Source organism: Micromys minutus (genome assembly GCF_963924665.1).
Source record: "Micromys minutus genome assembly, chromosome: 20".
Lineage (NCBI taxonomy): Eukaryota > Metazoa > Chordata > Mammalia > Rodentia > Muridae > Micromys > Micromys minutus.
The window spans coordinates 49,694,247-49,716,028 of NC_137955.1; the positions used below are offsets into that span (position 1 = coordinate 49,694,247).

At 44.7% G+C, this 21,782-nt stretch overlaps 1 protein-coding gene across 1 annotated transcript in view; it reads right to left on the bottom strand.

Moving 5' to 3' along the window:
- ADAMTS16 (ADAM metallopeptidase with thrombospondin type 1 motif 16) overlaps positions 1-21,240 on the bottom strand; it is a gene marked incomplete at both ends in the record, with an annotated part of 114,564 nt that extends 93,324 nt beyond the window's left edge. Inside the window, 3 exons of the mRNA XM_080933764.1 lie at positions 15,966-16,291; positions 20,962-21,064; positions 21,181-21,240. Coding sequence (XP_080789890.1) covers positions 15,966-16,291; positions 20,962-21,064; positions 21,181-21,240 — 489 coding nt within the window. The remainder of the gene's footprint in view (positions 1-15,965; positions 16,292-20,961; positions 21,065-21,180) is intronic.
- Positions 21,241-21,782: the final 542 nt, after the last annotated feature.

Here is a 21,782-nt window from a genome sequence, read left to right on the forward strand (position 1 = left end):
ACAGAGGAGAATCCTGTCCCTTCCAGGACATCAATCCTGCTGCTCCCCGAATGGCTCTCAGCTTGTGGGGTCCTTCCTGCTCAAGCCTCCCTAGAGTCATTTACCAAAACAAAGTGTCTGAAGGGACAGCCTTGTGAAGTCATCACGTGTGAGTGTGTGAGTAAATGTGGGTTGGCATGGTATGAGTGAGTGTGTGAGCGTGTGTGTATGCATACATGTTTGTATGCATACATGTACCTGTGTCTGTGCACAGAGAATGTGTATGTGAATGAGTGTATGGTGTATGAATGTATATGGAGTATGAGTGTGCTGTTACCATGACACTTTTTCCATGTCTATTATTGGCACAGACATGCTGGAAGTCACACTGTGGTCCAGACAGCTGTGAAGCACCTCAAGTGAGGAAATGACTGTGGGTGTAATTTAACCTCTGGACTTCTGCATTGCTTCTGATGTAATGCATGACATCACTTTACCCAAGTCTCTCTTTCCCCCTTCCTTTCTCTTCCTTCCCTTCATTCCCTCCCCTCCCCTCCCCTCCCCTCCCCTCTATTTCCTCCTCTCCATTCCCTCCCCTCCCCTCCATTCCCTCCTCTCCCCTCCCTCCTCTCCTCTCCCCTCCCTCCCCTCCCTTCCCCTCCATTCCCTCCCCTCCATTCCTTCCCTTCCCCTCCCTTCCCCTCCCTTCCCTCCCTTTCTCTCCTCTTCTCTCCCCACTAAATAGTGTTGTGTCAAGAGTGTGACCACCACAGCTGTGACTGCCATGGATGCCTTCCACACTCTTTCCAGCAATGGATTTACTGAGTGGGGTTGTACCCCATATGCATACCAAATGATTAAGGCATGGGGTATATGTATATGTGCATGTGCATATGTATGTATATATCTAAATCCTTTGGCTGATAAGACTCTCTGTTACCCCGACAGTCACTGAGACTCCAAAGATTGATGGGACATGTCCCTGAAAGGAGGAACATGTGTTGGGTGAAGAATTCCTCTCACTCCCCAGTCCAATAGACATGAAGTAGGGATTTTGGCTCCTTCTGCTAGATGTCCGCATCTGGCAATATGCTTGATTCCCTTTAAATAAGATGGTATGGTACCTCGTGTTCATTGTCAGCTTGACTTGGGTACTGACCACTGAGCATGCCTGTCATGTACTTCCAGAGAGAATTACAAGAGAAAGGAGTACCCATCCCACGTGTAGAGGGTCCTCTGTGGCCTCGTGTTCCAGACTAAATAAAAAGGAGAAAGGAAAGAGCCAGCTGAACGGTAGCAGTGCCCCTGGGCCTCTGCTTCCTCGTTGTGGCTGTACTGTGACCAGCACAGTCTTTAGCCACATTGCCTAACCCAGGAGGGAAGTACCAGTCGCTTAGGACCCTGCAGCCTCACTCACGTGTGCACCGTATCCATGGCAGCTAGGCCCCAGCCACTCTATCCCACGGCAGAGCCTGAGTTGGTCACACCTTCCATATCCTGGGTGGAAGGAGGGAACTGGAGAAAGCTGACTGGGTGTTCACACTGAGACCAAGATCAGACAGGAAAGACTTCTTAGAAGTCTCCATATCTAATCCATTGTTTTCAGGGCAGGGCATGTCATGAAAATGAAATGTAATCTGTGGATAATTGCCAAAGAAGAGGTTGAAGTTGCAAGCTATACAAATGAATGGGATACTCTGTTAAAACTTCCCTATAGTCAGATATGGAGTTTCGGTTCAATGTATACCGTAGTCTTGCTAGCATTTATAATATTATTATCTTTTGCACATAGTGTAAAATCGACCTCTACAGGGCTGCCACGTGATGCTGTAATTTTAAGGGTTGTTTGTACTTTTAAGAGCTTTTGACATTTAAACTGCAGCTTGGGAGACCAGTCACTTGCTCCCACTTAAAAACAAAAGTGTTTACATTCTCATAGACCCTGTGGCAGCACATGGCACACAAGCTTTTCAGATTCCCTGGCGAGGTCTAAGCTGGATTCCCCAGTTCCCAGTCACTACTGAAAGGTCAGAGGCGAGGCTGCAGGTTTCTCAGCTCATCACCTTTTCTTTTCACTGGTTTTAGTCAACGTCAAGAGTGCTCACCTAATTTAAGTAAATGTCAATTTTTGCATAATTCTAGGGAAATTCATTGGCAACTGTGGCTCTGCTGAATCCTGTGTTGAGGTTACTATTATTTCCAAACAGAGTGGCTGAGACATTTTTAGAAAACAAATGCATTTTCTAAAGCACTCAGGAACTGAGAGGTACTTGTGTTCCCTCCAGGAGGAGGAGACAGGGCATCCCTATTTGTCAGGGAGGGCAGGAAGTGTTGAAGCACGGGGATTCTGGTCTTTAACTTTACTAAGATGAGTAGCCCCACAAGCTCTTTCCTAACTAGCATACCAGACTGCTGGAGGGAGAGGCGGGAAGCCATCATGACATTAGATCCAAATCATTTTTAGTTGGTAAAGATGCAACCACATTATGTATCCCAGAAACATTAGAGAGGCAGATAGTGAGGGGGTGGGAACAGCATAGGTTAAGTGATAGTGCAGGTCTTCGGAAACAGATCACGACTGTGACCCTGCACAGGGCAAGCACACTTCCCTTTATGATTAAGCATTTACTATCCATCTTCTTGAGTCTTCCACAAGCATGCATTTCAACTAGAAATAGAAGTGGGCTATAAAACATGCAAGCTTCTCTTTTGGCTTATCGTTCCTCAGTCCGTCACTCTTTGTTTTATTGCCTAGTGATGACCTGCAGAGAGAATAGCCAAAACTCCTCAAGCTTCAGTTACATAATCTCTGCAAATAAAACAAGGGTTACAGCTCTTTTGGCTGCCGCCCTGGGAATACAGAGTCAGATGTTAGCTGTTCTGGGCTCTTTATTCGTTTACGACTCCCTGTTACACACAAAGCGATCTCCCAGGTGCTGAGCACACAGAACCTTCTTTCTAAAGTGTGGACATAAAGGGCAGTCCTAAAAGTGCATAATCAATACCTAACACTGGAGAAGGACAGACAAAAGGGTTGATATTTATGCTCTTAATCACTCACTATAATTCTAGTAATGGTTATGGAGAAAATGAAAGATTTTAGATTCATATTTGCATTCCATTGTGGGACTCGACTGAAGGTCAGCATCGGCCATGTTTGAGTGACTGGGTGTGGTGGTTTTCTCAGCCTTACCTGTGCCATATCCACTACTAATGGGCAGAGAGAGGCTCACACAGAGCAGGATCACACAGTTCTTTAGTGCCATATCCTGAGCTAGGGACTTTGACATAGCCTCACTCAGCCTTCATTCAACCCCCCACACCCCCAAAGATCCCTACTGACCATCAATAATGGAGACTGAAGCTCTGTGGGAAGCAGCCGGGCTAGTGAGAGGCACTAGAGTGTATGAAACCATGTCACCCAGCAGCTTGATTGAGTCCCTCCTTCATCATTCTCTTTTCTGACTATGCATTGATCATCTGCTTCCAAAGGCAAGTCCCACACTCTTTGGTGGCATGTACTCTAAAAGTTTTGTGTCAGCCTCTTAGTCATGTCGGCTGGGAAGTTTCAGTGAGGGGTTTCCTAGGTCAGGATGGGCTGTGGGCACTTCTTTTGGGTGCCATTTGGATCCTGACCAAGTCTAAAGTGGGCATCATGTTCCGAACATTTGGATCTTGAACTCTATAGAAGAGAAGGAGTGAGGTGAGAACAGGCATGTGTGCACACAGTTCTCCCTGGCTCTGACAGTGATCATATAACCTGTGTAACTTCTTAATTTCACACTGTTGGGGAATGTACCCTAGCACTGTGAGCTAAGGCAAACCTAGGGACTGTTTTCCCTCAGCGTGTTTATCTCAGCAGCAGAAATGAGACATTGATAGTCCTGCATGTCAGTTGAAGACCTGTTGACTGTATGTTTCACTTCCCTGGTGGAAGAAAATAAATCTTTAGTGTGCTTGGTTATGACTGTACAAGTGGCCTCTCTCCATCCCTCAAAGCTAGTACAGAATGCATGTCACCTGCCACTTTGACAGAGGACTCAGCATGGCCAGAAGGCACGTTCTCAGAATGCTAACACATAAGAATCACTCATCCTTTCCATGTACCTGTTGATTAAAGAAAATGTACATCTGAGAGGCTAAGGCACAGCCACTGTGGTGTCTCTGTGCTGCTATAGAAGGGACAAAGGCAGAATTGGACAGATATTATATAGTTTTCTAAAGCATATTCAGTTTATGTCTGTGTCAGCCAAAGAGCAATCCAAGGTTTGTAATTTAGAAACTACCTAATGAAATTTTCTGTCTATCACTTCATCATCTACATAAAGCTGAAAGCCAATCATCTTACAGAATGATTAGTTTCGTGACAAGTTGGATGTTGTTGTTAAGACTTGCTGTGACCATTTTTTTCTGGCTAGATCTACTTGCTATTGATTGAGAAATAGAAATATAACCTAAATTCCTTAAAATGATCTTTTTGTTTGTTTTGGTTGTTGTTGTTGTTTCAAGGCAGGGTTTCTCTGTGAGACCAGGTTGTCCTCTAACTCAAAGAGATCTGCCTGTCTTTGACTCCCGAGCTGGAGAAATGGTTCAGCCATTAAAAGGTAGGTTCACAACAACAACAAAAATAGAATAATTTTTAAAACAGCTATCTTTTGTTTAGTTTCCTATAATTCTTTCAAATTAAAAGAGCATATGAAATTATCACCAGTTTGCTAATAACTTAAATTCTTGGATCTATCTGATTCAATGCCTTTTGAAACTTGTGATATTCTTCTATAAATATTTTAAAGCAACAAGTTGCCAAAGCAAACCATAAAACAAGGTAAAAAACAGCCACCAGCGAAGCATAAGCCTATACTACATGCCAGGTTGCAGTAAAATTTGGTGAGTCAGAAGAGACAAAAGATAAATAAATAAACAAAACAAACGAACAACCCCCCGACACCTGAGAGGCACTAACACAGGGGTAATGGTGACAGTACTTTAGCGTTTACTTTTGAGGTGCAGATGCTCAAGCGTTGTCCAGAGTGAGAAAGGACAGGCCTCTCTGCAGATGTATAAACTCACTTTGATTCAGACCATGGCCTCAGGTCGGGGATAATGATTCCCTAGTTGCTCCTTCAGGAATGATTTAGAGCTGCCAAACTCACAGATGGAAAACACACTCACACACTTGTACATACAAGTCCCCCGAGCACCGGTTTATCCCTGCACATGTCATTAGATACAGCCTCAAAGCCTCTTGGGAAAAAATTACACTGCTTTTTATTTCACACAAAAGCACACTCTTTAACCAGGGCAGTGAGAGGGCAAGCACAGCCTGCCTGGGGAGAAACACCTGTGCATGCCAGGTCTCTATAGCACCATCCCACCTACAGATAGGCTCACCCTTCCTACCAAGGTCGAGGCCCTGAGACAGGCATCCCCTTTTCCTGTAGAAGTTGGATGAGTTGCTTGTGGAGTCTTCTTTAGCCCCACAAACCCGTGACCGTGTCCATTATTTTTGTTAAGTAACTAAATTCTCGATTCTGCGCTAAGATCAATTCATTCATTTTATAAACGTTTATTGGAGGCTTTATTGTACACATTGGCGCCAGAAACGTCGCTTTGTATCCACACTATCATCGCAGTGAAAAGCTCATCTCCCGTCTCTCCTTTCCCATTTTCTTTGTGGGGCTGACGCATACTCCTCAAATCCCACCACACGATGCCTCTGCTTCTCGATCACCTCGGCCAGTTCCACAGGAGACCAGAAAGATGGGATCTAAGGAGGCTGAATGCTAGCATTTTCTGTTCTATCCCTGTGCATTTCCAGTCTTCCTTACCACTTCCTCCTTCTGTCGACTTCTGGTTCGCTTTCTAGTTCGGTTAGCTTCATCACCACCTAGCAGCAGAGACATAATCCTGGATTGCCTTTTCCTCAGGCATCTGATGCACGTTGCAGCTTCTGAATTCTAGCAACAGTAGCTCCTCATACTTAAAGTTTTGAGGCCAGTTTCTGAATTTTAAAATCTACTCCGGTTCCCTCAGCCTTCACTGCTTCTTGCTCTTCAATGGTGATGTTAGAGTCTCTTGAGCTCTCCGTTCTCCCATGGCTTCTTAATGCATTACATTAGTTTTTTTTCCCTAATATTTTATTTAGTGTCTGTCTCCTTTCTGGTCTGTTCTCGGTAAACTCAATGTATGCATCACATAGCAGGCAACTTTGGAGGAGGAGGACAAGGAGGAGGAAATCCTCCCGATACCAGTGAACTTTCAGAAAGTAAAGTTGTGTGAGCTAAACAAAAGCAACCAGGTCCCCTGCTCAGAGCCTACAAACAGGGCCTTTAAACAGCTTCTTTACATTGGTTTCTGCATGGGGTTGGGTTTTGCTCAACATTATTCCTTCACGATAGGTTTGTGTATCCTCATTCCTAAAACAGTCCCACAATTAAGGTCCATGACCACAGTCACCAAGCCCATTTGTTCCTTTAGGCTGGTTTCATTGAGATCTTGGTCATGAAGAATCTTCTGGCTACACTGACATGGAACATGAGCACTCTAATCCTATGAGCATTATAGAAACCATTGCTGTAAGTCTGACCACGGTAAAAAAGCCAATGATTGCTGCCCTCGGTGGGACCAGGGGAGGGACTGCTTCCTTGCAAATGACATTAGAACCTCCAGAGGGTAACCATAGAGAAGCCTGTCATTGTTTCCCCCCTGCCTGCTCCCTGGTGCATGCTGAAGATAAGGCTCCAATTGCTTTACTGTCAGGGTCTCTGCAATAAAGTCTAGCACTTAAGGTCTTGCAGTTGTTTGTCTTTTAATAAAAATATATCATATGGCATTATAATAAACAGAATCCTACACAAAAGATAGATGCCCATAGCCTCATCCTAGACTCTCTAAACTTTACCATGGCTTGGCATGGTGGCAAAGCACAAATACTAGTTAAGATCTCAAAAACTGAGGTGAGAATAATAAAACATTATTATAAACACACGCTTATAGTTAAACCTATCTAATTTTCTATTTACATCTTATGTTAAGTGTAGAGAAAATATCTTATGTATTGTAAGATGCATCACCTGTCAATTAAAAAGTCTATGGCCTATGGCTTAGGCAGGAAATAAAGGTGGGACACGTGGGAGAAAAAGGAATTCTGGGATAGAGCCAGGCAGATTCACTGAGATGTGATGAGATGAACACATGTCTCTGAGCACAGGTATGTGGCAGAATGTAGGTGAAAATAAATGAGATATTTCAAGTTTATCTAGTCAGAGAAGATCCTAGCTATATGGCCAAGGTATTTGTAAACAGATTTTGAGTCCAAGTCTTATTTCTGGGAGCCTGGGGATGAGAGGTAAAACCCAACTTAACAACAGTTATGCCCCTAGAAAAAATCTATAATCTGTTAAACAAAAATGTTATCGTATGTAACATGACTTTGATCTACTTCTGGAGATGTTGCATTTATTTCAATTTAAAGGTGCAATAAAGGCACATGTCTCAGTCAGGGTTTCTGTTCCGGCAGAAACAGCATGACTAAGAAGCAAGTTGGGGAGGAAAGGGTTTATTCAGCTTACACTTCCACATTGCTGTTCATCACCAAAGATCAGAACTGGAACTCAAGCAGGTCAGGAAACAGGAGCTGATGCAGAGGCCATGGAGGGATGTTACTTACTGGCTTACTTCCCATGGCTTGCTCAGCTTGCTTTCTTATAGAACCCAGGTCTACCAGCCCAGAGATGGCACCACCCACAATGGGCTGAGCCCTCCCCCCTTGATCACTAGTTGAGAAAATGCCTTATAGCTGGATCTCATGGAGGCATTTCCTCAACTGAGGCTCCTTTCTTTGTGATAATTCCAGCAGTGTCATGATTTCCTCAACTGAGGCTCCTTTCTTTGTGATAATTCCAGCTGTGTCATGTTGACACAAAACCAGCCAGTACAGTACACATATCTTGAGAACAACCAAGATTACTTTTATTGAAGTTAAGTTCCCCTCAAGTATATTTGTTCACATAACTACAGATAACCATCAAGAAAACTTCTTTTTGCAACAGATGGAGACCACTACAGAAAACCACAACAAATTAAAATGCAGAGTTGTGGAGTCCAGTTCCAAATGACTACATCTACAAAACATGACTGCACCTAAGTCTTAGGGAACACTGCAGAAGAAGGAACAGGAACAGCAAAAAAGTCACAAAATCAAAGAGTTGGCTGTAAGATTATTTCCTATACCCATAAAGTTCAATCAACATGACTGGCCAAATGAACAATAATTACACCCTTGGATGAACACACAAAGTGGATGGGAAAAGCTCCTGAGGCCCTAGCTCTGCTCAAAGAACTACAGGCAGCTAATGAAAGCTGGGAACGGGAGAGGTGTTCTTCCCCAGGAAGAACATACCAATTGCTTATCTATTATGAAATGGTCAGTCCTGAAAACATACAAGTAACATTATATACACTATAACACTGCACAGGTTGTAGTCAGAAACATATATGGATACATGTATGAATACATTAACATATATCATATACACATGCACATATATTTATGTATATGCATACAATTAATGAGAAAACCGAGGCTATGAATTTGAAGGAGAGCAAGGGAGGCCCATACAGGAGAGTTTAAAGGAAGAAAAGGGTAGGGAAGAAATGTAATTTTATTATAATCTCAAAAGCAAACAAAGCCAAACTTTTTCTTACATTGTATCTATTCCTATGTAAGCAGTAGATGTTTCTGAAGCCACCCAGTGTTTTCCCTCAATTGTCTCCCTCATTACAACCTTGAGTAGACGCCCCATCTCCTAAGACATAGTGAGTATCTGCAGATGTTGCTGCCACACAATATTTCAATACATGTGCCATTGCTGTTGTCTGTCCTCAATGCTGGTTCCTTCCCATCTACTTCTGCTTCCTCATTTTCCTGGCCCAAGAGCATTTTTCCATCAGTTGAAAGTTTGGCAGAACTTCAGCATTTTCTAGGATTTATTGGCTGCTGTAGAAAAATCTCTCAATGGCTGGAGTTTCCAGGGAATTCCTGGAGCTTGTGGCTGAAAATACAACTAAGTACAATTCAAACCAGTTCTCCAAGCAGCTCTCCAGCCATGTGAGGGGGCTGATAAGCACCAGGGCTCCTTGTGACATTTATGCTCTTTTGAAGTAGTTTTGAAAGCAAGAGGATAGTGTATCTTTTAGGAGAAATGATGCTTATTCTATATGGCAAAGCCAAAATAAAAATCATGCTTTAATCAGGAGAACTAAATATCATGCACATATAATGCCATCTGTCATTAAGAAATCATTAACTTTTTATATCAAAGGCCAATCCAAGTACAGAACTAGCTGAAATCCTTTCAGAAAATCTATTCTTGCCATATCCAACAAGATAGATTTCTAAACGAACTCTTTTGGAAGTATTGCCAATTAGAGCTTCTAAAGTAGTATCATCAAAACTTTCAGTTTTGATAAACTCTACAGACTTCAAAGGGGAATTTGAAGTGTTTAACATTAGTTGTAGAAAGATATCAGCTGGAATGGATTATAAACAATTTTTTTTTGTTTTTACTCTTGCATAATTCATAAGTCTAAAAAAGCCTGGCATCTCTAACATAGCCATGAACTTATGGCTAGGAAAGGTCACTGGCCTTAGACAAGAACCTGCTACTGTGCTAAGTACACATCGTTGGGATTCAGGGCATGGGGGGTGAGGGGAGTTAAGAGGGCAGTAGAGGCAGAAAGAGAAGAGAGTAGAGAAGTAAAGAAGCAGAGGTCAGTCATGAGCACATGGAGAGAGGGGAAGGGAATGGGGAAAAGGGGGGTGAGGGGAGGAGAGCAAGAGATCAAGAGGCCAAGAGAACTAGAGAACAAGAGAGAGCAGGAGAGAGAGAAAGGAGGGGGCAAGCAGCCCCTTTTATAGTGTTAGGTAACTGGGACAGAGCATATACCTGCCTGTTGCTAGGTAACTGAGGGGTGGGGTTTATAGAATCCCAACACACAGAGCACTAAACCAACTCTTAACGTCTTATTATCAAGTGCACATCTCAGTGCGCTTCTCCACCTCGTCAGTGAAGGTTGTGTTTACAGTAGAAGACGGTCAACAGAGACTCACATCTGGTCGATAAGGAGGGAATAAGGAGCTGCAGAGAGCACATCCCTAAGGGGAGTATCCACATCTGGTTTGGGTTCACTCCCTCCAACCCCAGGGGACTCAAAATCCTGAGCCCCAAAGGCAGTGAATGGCTGTGAAGAAACCGGCATTTTTGAGACACAACAGGGTACATCCACAGATGGACTGATAGAAGCCAGGGGCCGGGGACCAGGGAAAGAGGAAAAAAATGCTTAAAGGATTTTGGGAAGGTTGAATTTATATCTGGGTCTGGTTAGAGTTCTGGCATTAGCTGCACAATTCCCATTGCATTAAAGCACCCTCACTGCCCAATTTTAAGTGAGAAGACTCCGAGCTACAGACGTACAGTGGTTATGTGGGTGCATACAGTAAGACTTTTAACCAAGCAGGCATTATTTCCCTGTGACTTAGTAGGTTACACAGATATGGACACAGACACGCATCCTCTGAGTGATCATTATTCACACTGCTGCATTTCAGCATTACCTCTTGCGCAGGATGTCTGCTTACTAAACCCTTCAATGTGTTTCTCATGCTGTCAGTGTACCAGAAGATGCCTACTGAGTGTCACACCTCGGTGCACACATGAGGACAACAGATCTGTGAGTTCCTTTGATGGAAAATGGAATATAGCAGATACCCCTGTAAAGATATGTTTAGGTAGCAAAGCGTATTTTTAATCAAAAATCTTGGAGACAGAGCCAAGATGACTAGAAGTGATTTTAGCACTTTGAAACCTTAACTGGTGTAATCTTAAGTCTAATATGTAAAGATCAGTCTCTCCAGGCTCCCGGGTGGTGCTATCACAGGGCTTCATAATTCAGCACTGTTAGCGAATGCCACACACGTATTCTTGTCATGTCTATTTCTGGTCATAACAAGCAAACTCTACATGTGACCGGAGCTTGGATGTGGATTTTGGACATCACCCTCCTCCTACGAGGATGGGCCGAGTTCTCCTCACATCCACACTTCCTGTTTTCTCACCCATGGGGGAGTCACCTGCCCCCTTGTCTTCCCCACCAGATAGCAAACATCTCCTGGGAAGCAGAGTGGGTTAGCTACAGAGTTGCCATGCTGGGGTTCCATTACTGAGGCCATCCTAGATTGCTGCAGTGTTGCTGTGGTAAAACACTGAGTAAAATCCACTCAGCAGGGTTTGTTTCAGCTTCCACATTCAGGTTGTAGCCTGGCTCAAAGAGCTATCAAGACAGAAACTCAAACTGTAGAATTCATGGGGAAAGGCTGCCTCCTGGCTTGCCCTGGAGCTCATCTCCAGCTCTCTCCTACACAGCCCAGTCCCATCTCCCTAGGGGTGGTGCCACCCACAGTGGACTGGGCCCCACCATATCAATCGCCAAGGAAAAAAGTCTCTCGCAGACATGGACATAAGCCAACTCAATTAAAGTGATTTATTCATCTGTTGTTTTCTTGTTCCAGGGCCCATTGCTCTGACTGCAACGTATAAAGAACTTCTCATTTTAGTGTTTCATCCTTTTATTCTGGTACGTTTTCATCCATTTTTTTCCTGACGAGTCTGTATTTATTACCAGCAAGACAACACCATCAATGAACTTCTAAAGCAATCCGTATTCCCCAGAGGACTGTTAGGACTGTTAGTTTGAACTCAAGTTCAAAACCTGAGGGTAGAGGCAGAAGGGTACATATATATTTGAAAATGGTGTTTACTTACAGCAATACTGTTAGGAAAAGGATGAAGAGAGTGGGGGTGGAGATATGGCCTATGGAGGTGTGGCGAGGCCTAGAGGCAAGGGAGATGCCTCTGCGGGGGGGGGGGGGGGTGGGCATGCTGGGAATCCCTTCCCCCTGAGGGACCAGCCACACAACTGTATAGTATGGAATAGAGTTTATTCAGGTCATGAGAGAGTTAAGAGGGTAGTAGAGGCAGAGAGAGGGAGAAGAAAGGAATAGAGAAGTAGAGGAGTAGAGGCCGGCCATGAGCACGTGGAGAGAGAGGGGATAAGGGAAGGGGAAGAGCAGGGGTAAGGGGGAAAAGCAAAAGAGAGCAACAGAACAAGAGAGCAAGAGAGAGAGGAGGGGGCAAGCAGACCCTTTTATAGTGTCAGGTCACTGAGGCAGAGTATACACTGAGTGGTGGAGTTTACAGAATCCCAACACATACACCATTTCTCTAGCTGAATAGTAAACATGCTACATACATTCTTAAGCAGTTTTTTTCTTTTATTGAAAAGCAATATATTTATCCTCTGGATTATAAGCAGGAGGTTCTCAGCATTTCCTACTAGACAAAATATCACGTTAAGGATATCTCCTGAGCTCAGCCAAAGTGTGGATAATAATGAAATCAGTGGCTATGGCCGGTGAGCACTAGTCATAAATCCTTTAAATAACTAAGTGCTTAAGCTGTCTTTCCAAAAAAAGGCCTCCAGATACCACTAGAGGACAATTTAAAGTTGTCTCTACACGCTATGTGCAGGAATTGGACTGTCCATGCAAAGGCCTTTTGGCTGTTGCAGGCTCAGAATTTCCCCTGGTAGAACCTGACATGCTTGCATAAAACCACAGAGACATCTACCTGACCTCATCATCCAACCAACAGCAGCTTCTCCTCTTACCCCACAAAATCCCCCCATCCCAGGCCTCTTTGAGAGGCCAGTCAGAGCGTATAGCTTCCTCTCCTTGGTGACTGTGGTTGCACGTCACTGAGTCCTGCTCCATAGCAAGAAAACGGCAAAATGTTCTTGTCTCCTCACGTTCCCATCAGAAAGAAGCATGAAAGGGACCAGTGGGAGAGACCCTGTGCAAACCTCAGCTCCAGCCTTTGGTATTTCACAAGGACACCATATGTCTAGCAGCAGGGAGGCCCTGGTTCTATTCTCAGTATAAAAAGCGAATAAAACTAGAGCCCATCTGAGGGCTGTGATCTACCACCGACTCCCATTGAATATGCAAGTTGATACAACAATGGGTATTGAAGAATTTGTCCTTCACTGCATACAGACTTGAAAGACAGAGAGACCACAATCAGGAACTCAGACCCACCAGTCAGGGTTTCTAGTGACATGACAAAAAAAAGATGATAAAAAGAAAGATGTTTCTAGGTGGCAGTCCCTCAGTGAGGGAAGTCAGGACAGGAACTCAAAGAGGGCAGAAACCCGAAGACAGGAGCCAAAGTAATAGTCATAGAGGGTGGTGCTTACTGATTTGCTTCTGTGGCTTGATCACCCTGCTTTCTTATAGAAGCCAGCCCAAGAATGGCACCACCTAGTAATTATGGACTGGACCTTCCCCATTAATCGCTAATTAAGAACATGCTCCACAGCTGAATCTTACAGAGGAATCTTGTAAATTTCAGATAATTCTAGCTTGTGTAAAGCAGACATAAAACAAACCAGCCCACAGCTCCCTGGGGACCAGCTCCATGTTTGTATTGTCTAAAGGTGGAGGACTGTGCAATTTTGTTTAAAATGCCTTTAAATTGTCCTTTATGACATCACACACCTCTGATTCTTTTGCTAGGAGAGGAAGAGAAGCTGCACTGTGTGCATTTAGAAGGTCAGGAGTAGATGACATTCTCATCAATGTTTATTGCCCAGAGAAAGCCTTCTGATCTACCTTTATCATGTCTCTCTCTTCCATCAAAGCATATTTATAACATTTGCTGTTAACTCCCATCAAGTTCAAATAGAGTCAAATATCTCTAACAACTCCCAGCCATTTAGATTCATTGGCAGATCCCCTGTAACAGCTCATCTACCTGAGAGAGCTCTGCTGCAGGGAACCTCCAGCTCACCAGTGACCCTTCATCTCCAGTGCTAACAGGGAAGCAGCTTCCCTACTGTCTACAGCCTAACCCACCAGTGATTGAATTTCGAAGGCCATGACTTACAGATACTTTCATGGATTACATCTTTCGGAAACAAAGCTAAGAATGTCTTAATTTTTTGTGTATTACCTGAGATGTTTGGGTGTTTAATTACAGATGATTTATTTTTCTTGGTAGTGTGCAGTAAGTCACCTATGTGTCCTTATGCTTAACAAGCACACCAACTAACTACCACACAAACTCAGGCAACTGCTTGTGTCTACTCTTTAACCAAAAGTATCTTACAAAAGAAGCAAGCATGATATCAGCTCATATCAAACTCCACCAAAGATGGACTATTCATATTTTAAAAGCATTTAAAGCATTTGCATGTGCTTAAGTACTGTACTGGCTGGTTTTGTGTTAACTTGACACAAGCTGGAGTTATCACAAAGGAGCCTCAGTTGAGAAAATGCCTCCATGAGATTCAGCTGTAAGGCATTTTCTCAACTAGTGATCAAGGGGGGAGGGCCCAGCCCATTGTGGGTGGTGCCATCCCTGGGCTGGTAGACCTGGGTTCTATAAGAAAGCAGGCTGAGCAAGCCAGAGGAAGCAAGCCAGTAAGTAACATCCCTCCATGGCCTCTGCATCAGCTCCTGCTTCCTGACCTGCTTGAGTTCTGGTCCTGATTTCCTTTGGTGATGAACAGCAATGTGGAAGTGTAAGCTGAGTAAACCCTTTCCTCCCCAACTTCCTTCTTGGTCATGATGTTTGTACAGAAACAGAAACCCCGACTAAGACAGGTACTGTAAGGAGCTAGCTATGAACATATGAACACAGCCTTTCAGCACATACCATTCTCAACACATACACAGATTTTTTTTTATGAGATGTGAAGGAATTTAAATCTCCCCAAAGAATATATTCAGAATAAGACTAAGTAGAAGTCTTTTCTAGAGATTCAATCAATGCCCAAATCTCTCTTTAATCAAAATTTTCACTATATATATTTTCAATCCCCTATATCCCACTTTACTAATCCATCTCTAATATTATTGTTTGGTAATTTTTCTAAAATTCTAAATTATCTCAAGAAAATTCATCTGGGTTTTGACTGTGCACCCTAAGGAATAACTGTTAATAACCTGTGAAGGTTAACATTCTCTACTTGACAGGATTTAGAGTTGCCATAGAAACATACCTATGGCTATGCTTGGGACAGACCACTTAGATCAGGTTAACTGAGGGGGGAGGATTCATTCTAAACTTGGGTGGTACCAGTCCATGGGCAAGAGACCCAGACTATCCAAAAAGGAGAAAGCAAGCTGAGTACCTACCGGATCCATCTCCCCCCAACTTCCTGATTGAGATATAATGTCACCAACTCCATAACTACTCCACTGTGATGCTAGGCACTGACAATGGTGAGACAACTGTCAAAAATAAACTATCTTTGTTAAAGTCACTTTTGTCAAGAAGACAGAAGACAGCTGGGCCACATGCTCTTTATATTCTGAGCGCCCCGAAGCTGAAAGCAGTATCTGGTTAGATACCCAGAGATCAGAAAGCACCTAGAAAGATTCCCCCGTGGCCTTGGTATGGGTGAATTCCCTGACATATAAGCACAGAACCATTGTCAAGATGGCAGACACAGCTTGCCAATAGTCACACACATCCCCAAGAAATAGCCAAGACAACTAAGCCATCACCATACAACACTAATATATTAACTGGTTCAAAACAATAACAATTTCTCCAGTTTCCAATGTGGGCCCACACACAAAATAAACAACCATTAAAAAAAATCATTAAAGTATTCTAACCTGACCAAAATTTTTTATGTGTGTTTGTTTCAAAAACAAGTATTATTTCCGTTCTTTAGCACACAAAACGGCGGTAATGGCCCAAGAATAGACAGAATGTTTTAAAGAGTTACTTGGCAATTCCTGCTGTCACAGAAGCATCCACTGCTTTGACAGAACAGGTGGAATTGCTCTCCAGGTTCCTGGTTCTGTCTCCCCCGTGTTGGCACCTCTTGCCCTTTGGACAGCCAGGGCTGTCTGTACTCACCAGACCTTGACAGGTAGAAAGGGCCACAGAGGAATTCCCCTGCGACCTTAAGGATCCTTGATAAAAGCAGTTTTCCTCTGGTGGAAACATCTGCACAGACTTGGTGCCTCCCTTCCCCAGAGTTTGCACCATGAATCCAGGAGCCATCAAGTTGCTGGTGGCTTTTAGGTCTAGGTGGAGGTCATGCCTGGGGCCCTTCAGCCTTAGGTGTAGGGCATCTCCTCCTGGCTGGGTCACAGCTCGTCGCCGACGCTGGTGGTGCATGATGTCATGGGATACATAATCCCCCTTGTGATCTACCTCATAGGCAGACACCAGGTCATACTCTGAAATGGAGAGAGGAGAAGGGGCTGAGTGATTTCAGGGTTCTGAGAAGAATCTCACGGTGACTGCTCATGACAGCTGCTCTGTGAGTAAGTAATGAAGTGTAGTCCTGATGGAGCAGCTCTCCTTTGATGTGGTGTATGTTTTTCCCTCGTTTATGAGTAGTAGAATTCGCTGTGTCAATAATAGAGCGGTCTGGCAGCAGGGATTTATCTCAATTGTGCTTTCCACATTTCCTCCTCGAGCCCTTTTATTTCTCTCTCCATGTGAGTTTGAGACTGGGTGAATGTTGAAATTACCCCCTCACCTCTCACTGGGTTGAAATGAAAAGATGGTCTTTAGTTTAATAAAAGTTGTAACACATTCCTTCCTTGGTTTGTTTTGTATAAAAACCTTCACTGAACTGACAAAAAAAAAAATGTTGGCCTCAAGTGCTGTCATTAAAATAACAAAAACAGAAAACATGGTGGTCAGTCTCTCTGTTTACTTAATTCTGAAATCACTGAACACACAGGAGGAAATGTGGACTAGAGTCACACAACAGGACTCCCAGATCACCCCTGAGCTACCATGGACTTGCCTGTTGTCCTGGTCTCCCTGTTGTCCAGCCTGGTTTTTGTGACATCATTGGGAGCACATCCCTGGGTCAGCTCTTACCATTCTGTTTTCTGGTGTCTTGGTCTGAAGAGCATTCACCTAAACCAACTTATAAAAAGTAAAAGACACCACCAAGACTCCATCAGACTTTCATGGCTGAGAGTAGAGAATCTGCTCATAGGACACTCAGAGTTGCAACCCTCCGCAGAAGGCAGAGAGGAGTTCCACCATGATCTTATGTACATTGAAATGGCTTCTGCCATTCTGGGAAATCATCTTTATTGTTTAAGACAATAACCAGGTCCCTCCCCACTCATTACCACCATTTGCAATATCTTCTGTGTGTCCCCAGTCCAGGGATGGCTCTTTCCAGGAGGCAGGAGCCAAAGGCTGGGCTTCTAGATCAGGGTCACTGTTGGCTGCTCAGCCATGTTATCAGCTGAGACCTGTGGCCAAGGTTGACTTTTTGTTTTTACTTTGAGATTAGCTAGCTTGGTTTATGTCTTTGAAATATTTAATTAAGCGTGGAGTGTGTCCAATTGTATATGAAAGTTGGCTGAGTTTTGTATTTTTTTCTTTTCCTAATCACTAAACACAGCAGGCCAGCACGGTGCCGGGCCTGACAGTGAGGTGTCTTTGCAAAGCCCAAACGGGCAATAGAGGGGTCTAACCTGACCGTTGAGCAGACTGAGTTTTACCAACTCCAGCATTCTAAACACGTTTTCTCCCTGGAGCATCAACAGCCTCTTAAGAAGTAGCGCTAAATGCTCGGTAACCAGGGCTCTGCTTCTGACTCAGCAGGAATGGACACATTTTTCAGATTCATGTCTAAAGTATGACTTGGCTACAGGTGAGCGATAGACAGGTAAGATGGAAGCATGGACAGCGACCACTGACATGCCACAAAAGCCATTCGGTTGGGTTTAGGAGAGTCAGGGAAGGTTAGAGCTTAGAGACCGGGCACCCTGATGGGATTCCCTCCTGCTGACAGCCACAACAAGGTGAGACCTCCTCCTCCTTTTAGTTCAAAGCTGGTGTGTTCCTCTCTCCAGTCCCAAGCCTAATCTATCCATCCAGACATACTGTACAAGTGGGAACAGCTGGGTGGGTGGGCAACGGGTAAAGATGCAGCAGGCTCTGACTGGCGTCTGCACCAGAGCAGGCAATTTAGCTTTGGTGGGGAAAGACACTCTGGCTTCTATAACATGTTATAGATTATGTAGGATTATGAAGGATCAGACAACCAGTATATGGAAAAGGGGCAGGGAAGCGAGTCTGAAGAGAGAATGTAGGCGCATCCACTGTCCTGGTGATTTGCAGTTTGCCAAAGCACCTTCCTTCCTGTGGCACACTCTCTGCTCTGTGGGGTAGGCAGGTCTGCTGGGGTGTTGTGATTACATCTGGATCCTTATGGGATTCAGAGTCACTTGTACTTACTTCCCCCTCCTTCAGATGTAGCAGAATAAAGACAAGAGGCACAAGCCATTGCTGTTAGTCTGTGAGCTTCGCTGTAAATCATCTTTCTCTGTACAGCATGAACACACATTGTCATACCAATCCTGGATATGCACGTATACAACATATAGTCAACGCACTCCAACAACACTGAACAGTTTTCACAGTAGCCAAGTTAGGTAATCAGCCATCAGTCATCAGGAAATGATAGGCACAAAGGCAGGCAGGCAGACCGGAGACAGACAGACAGACAGACAGACAGACACACACACACACACACACACACACACCGGAGAAGGGGTAAATAGCCAAGTCATTTGCTTGCAGGAAAATGTACGTAGTTAACCATAGATCATCAAAGTTAGTAAAATAAGATCCAGAAAATCAAATATACCACTTTTTCTTATTGGGGAGCTGATAGTTTGCACATGTGTAAAACTTATATTCATGTATAATATTTAAATTAGAAATATTTAAATTAGAAGCTTGGGCAATGAACGAGAATTGAAGGAGGCAGAGTTGTTAAGTATCCACAGCCTCTGAGCATCTCTCAATCCCCTGGTTAAAAGCCTGAAGAACTTAAGTATCCACAGCCTCTGAGCATCTCTCAACCCTCTGGTTAAAAGCCTGAAGAACTTCTGAAGTTTGCCTTGAGATCTGGAAGCCTAAAGTTTTTAAAAAGCTAAAAATCTGTGCTATGCTCTTGGCAGAAACCATGGATGTTATTACAATGACAAATGTGGAAGAAAACCATTGAGGAAACAGGGAATAAAAAAGCAATAAGGAGTCATCAAAATGTAAACTGATACATTCATGCTTGATAATCCAATTTATCTCAATTTAGTCTTCCACCATTGCCTCAAGGGGCACGTGAGGCTCTCTTTCCTATTGCATAATTAACTTCACAAATTCAGCAAAAATAGCTAGAACCCTTACAAGTCTCACTTTAGGCCAAACTCAAAACAGCTCAAAAGAGTTAATTAAAAAATGAGCTTGAATTGTAGAGATGGGCCTTGCACAACATGCATATCTGAAGGTCACGGGTGCTCTACCACACCTTGCCTCTGCTGTGTGACTGCAGCCCACGCTGCCTCTTTCTCTGCACCAGGAAGGGGTTAAGGTATTGTGCCTCCACAAGTCAGCACCACCTTGCAAGGACTCACACTCTCTCTGGATACCCTGACCAGGCAAGTGAGAGTCTCCCGTGGAAACACTGCCCTTGTGATCTAGGACTGAGATGCCAGGCAGGAGAAGCCCGTCTGTGGCCTCAGGCACTTGTCTTCTCTTCCTGAATAGTGTTCTGTCTACAAGGTTATCACCCTGGATAACACCTCATTAGTGCAATAAAAGGGTCCCAAGTGGGATGTTGGGAATGCTCAGTCTCCTCCATGCTAAGCTCGATAACCAGAGTTTGATCTCGAAACTCCCACAAGTTGTCCTGCGACCTCCACAGTGCCATGCATCCTACACACATAATATAAGTGCCCAAAATGTCACGGGTCCCTGTGGGATTTTTGTGGTCTTACTCTGAAAGTCGAGCAAAGTCCTAAGTTAGAGGACGAACACGTCCTGTAGGTCATGATGTTTTGGAAGGAATTCGAAGTAAGAGAAGCAGAAGCCGGGTTGGAGATGCAGGTGACAGAGGGTGGACTTCAAACACAACCAGCTTTCCCTTGCAGTCTCAGCCACTGCACCGTTTGTGTCTGGCGCCCTCCAGTGGCACTCAGAGTCCTATGGTAGAGACTTTAACTAACCCTTCTTCTTAACCATAGGAGGGATTCAGTTCTTGTAAGTTTATCACGATGAAGAAAGCAATAATGAGGGTTTCCCAGGGGCCCATTTTTTTAATCGTGTGCATATTCTGACAATTCGCCCAGAAGATTGAACGTGGTTCGCCTCTGGCCGCCAATTCTGCAAACACTCTCAAGCTAATTTACCCCAGGAAAGGACAGGGTAAGTGAATAAAGCTCTGCCTTTGCTGTGGACCCAGCTTGGAATGGAACCTCCTAGCAAGTGTGCTTGCCCGCTTTCTTAGTCACCAGGTGTCATTCCTAGGACACCTCACAGGGAAAAGCCTCTTGTGAACAATCACTGAGGCAGCTGTACCTTGCAGAAAACTCCAATTTGACTTTATGTCCAAGGAGGTCCAGGACACAGCATTAACATTCCTTGGGATGTTTCCTGTGCTAGTGATATTAAGACAGAAGGCTGTCTCCTCTTGAATAGTCAAAGGTGGAGAAGGCTTCAATGTGAAAAAAGGGCAAGGGGGAGATACTGGAGTGGGGAGTACGTTGCTTAAGATAGATTTGGTGTATACATTAATGATGTGGTCATTGTATTAATATATAGTGATCTAGAGTCTTCCTGGGCTCAGATATATCACCCCGTCTCCCATGTAACACTGGCTAGTCATTACTATTTTAGTAGGAAACACGATTCGGACACTGGTCGGAAGTCCTTCGTGAGCCTGTGCTCACAATGAAAAGAAAAAGCAAGATCCTATCTTCAAAGCTTTAAGCGTCCTGAGCTCCAGGGAGCCTCTTAGACCATCTTAGGGGGGTTGCCCGGTCGCTTACCTATGAGGAACCCAGGGCTCCCACCACGCGAACTTACAACTTACCGCTGGTTTCCAGCCAGCCTGAACCGGAGGATGGAGGAAGATGCGAGTCTCCCTGGCTCCCAGACACTGCAGCTGCCGGTCCTGGGGCGCACGCAGGTGTCTGCTAGAAAAAAAAAAAAAAAATAGGGACATCTGTGTAAGAATGAGGCCTCTGCAGAGTTCAGCGGAAGGCGGAATGTACTGCCAGCCTCACTGACTGCCGGTCCTAACTCCACTCACCTGCTCGCTGACCTGCGCCAGCAGCAGCACCCAGAGCGCAGCGCAACCACGGGGTTCCATGGCTCTGGTGCGCCGCGGGATCACAGGACTCAGCTCAGCGGTCTAGACTGGGTCACTGGATAATCCCGGTGTTCGGAGTGTGCTAGGATGCAGGAGGACCAACCCGGAGAAATCGCAGGGGTTCCGGACGGTGATTCCACCATGCACATCAGAGTTATCACTGCAGCTTCGCTCTGCACCAGGGGGTGGAGTGGCAGTGGTGACTGGGGCGGCAGAGCACTCGCCTCAACCATGGGACAGCAGGGAGGAGGGTAGGGAAGGAGAGGGCAGGGCTAGGGAGGGCAAAGGAGAGGAGAGGGGAGGGGATAGAGGGGGAGTAAAGCAGGGAGGAGGGGTACCAGGAGGAGGAGGGTCAGGGAGGAGTGGCAGGGAGAGGAGATGAAGCAGACCCAATGTAAGTACTGGGCATCCTTCACACCCATAACCCAGCAGGAGGGTGTTTTGCCCACCTACTTCAGAGCACAGAGTAGAGACAAGGCCCGGATGCAGAAGTACCTGGCCATCCACTCCCGTGCTTTTGTGAAAAACTCTCCTGCTGTGTT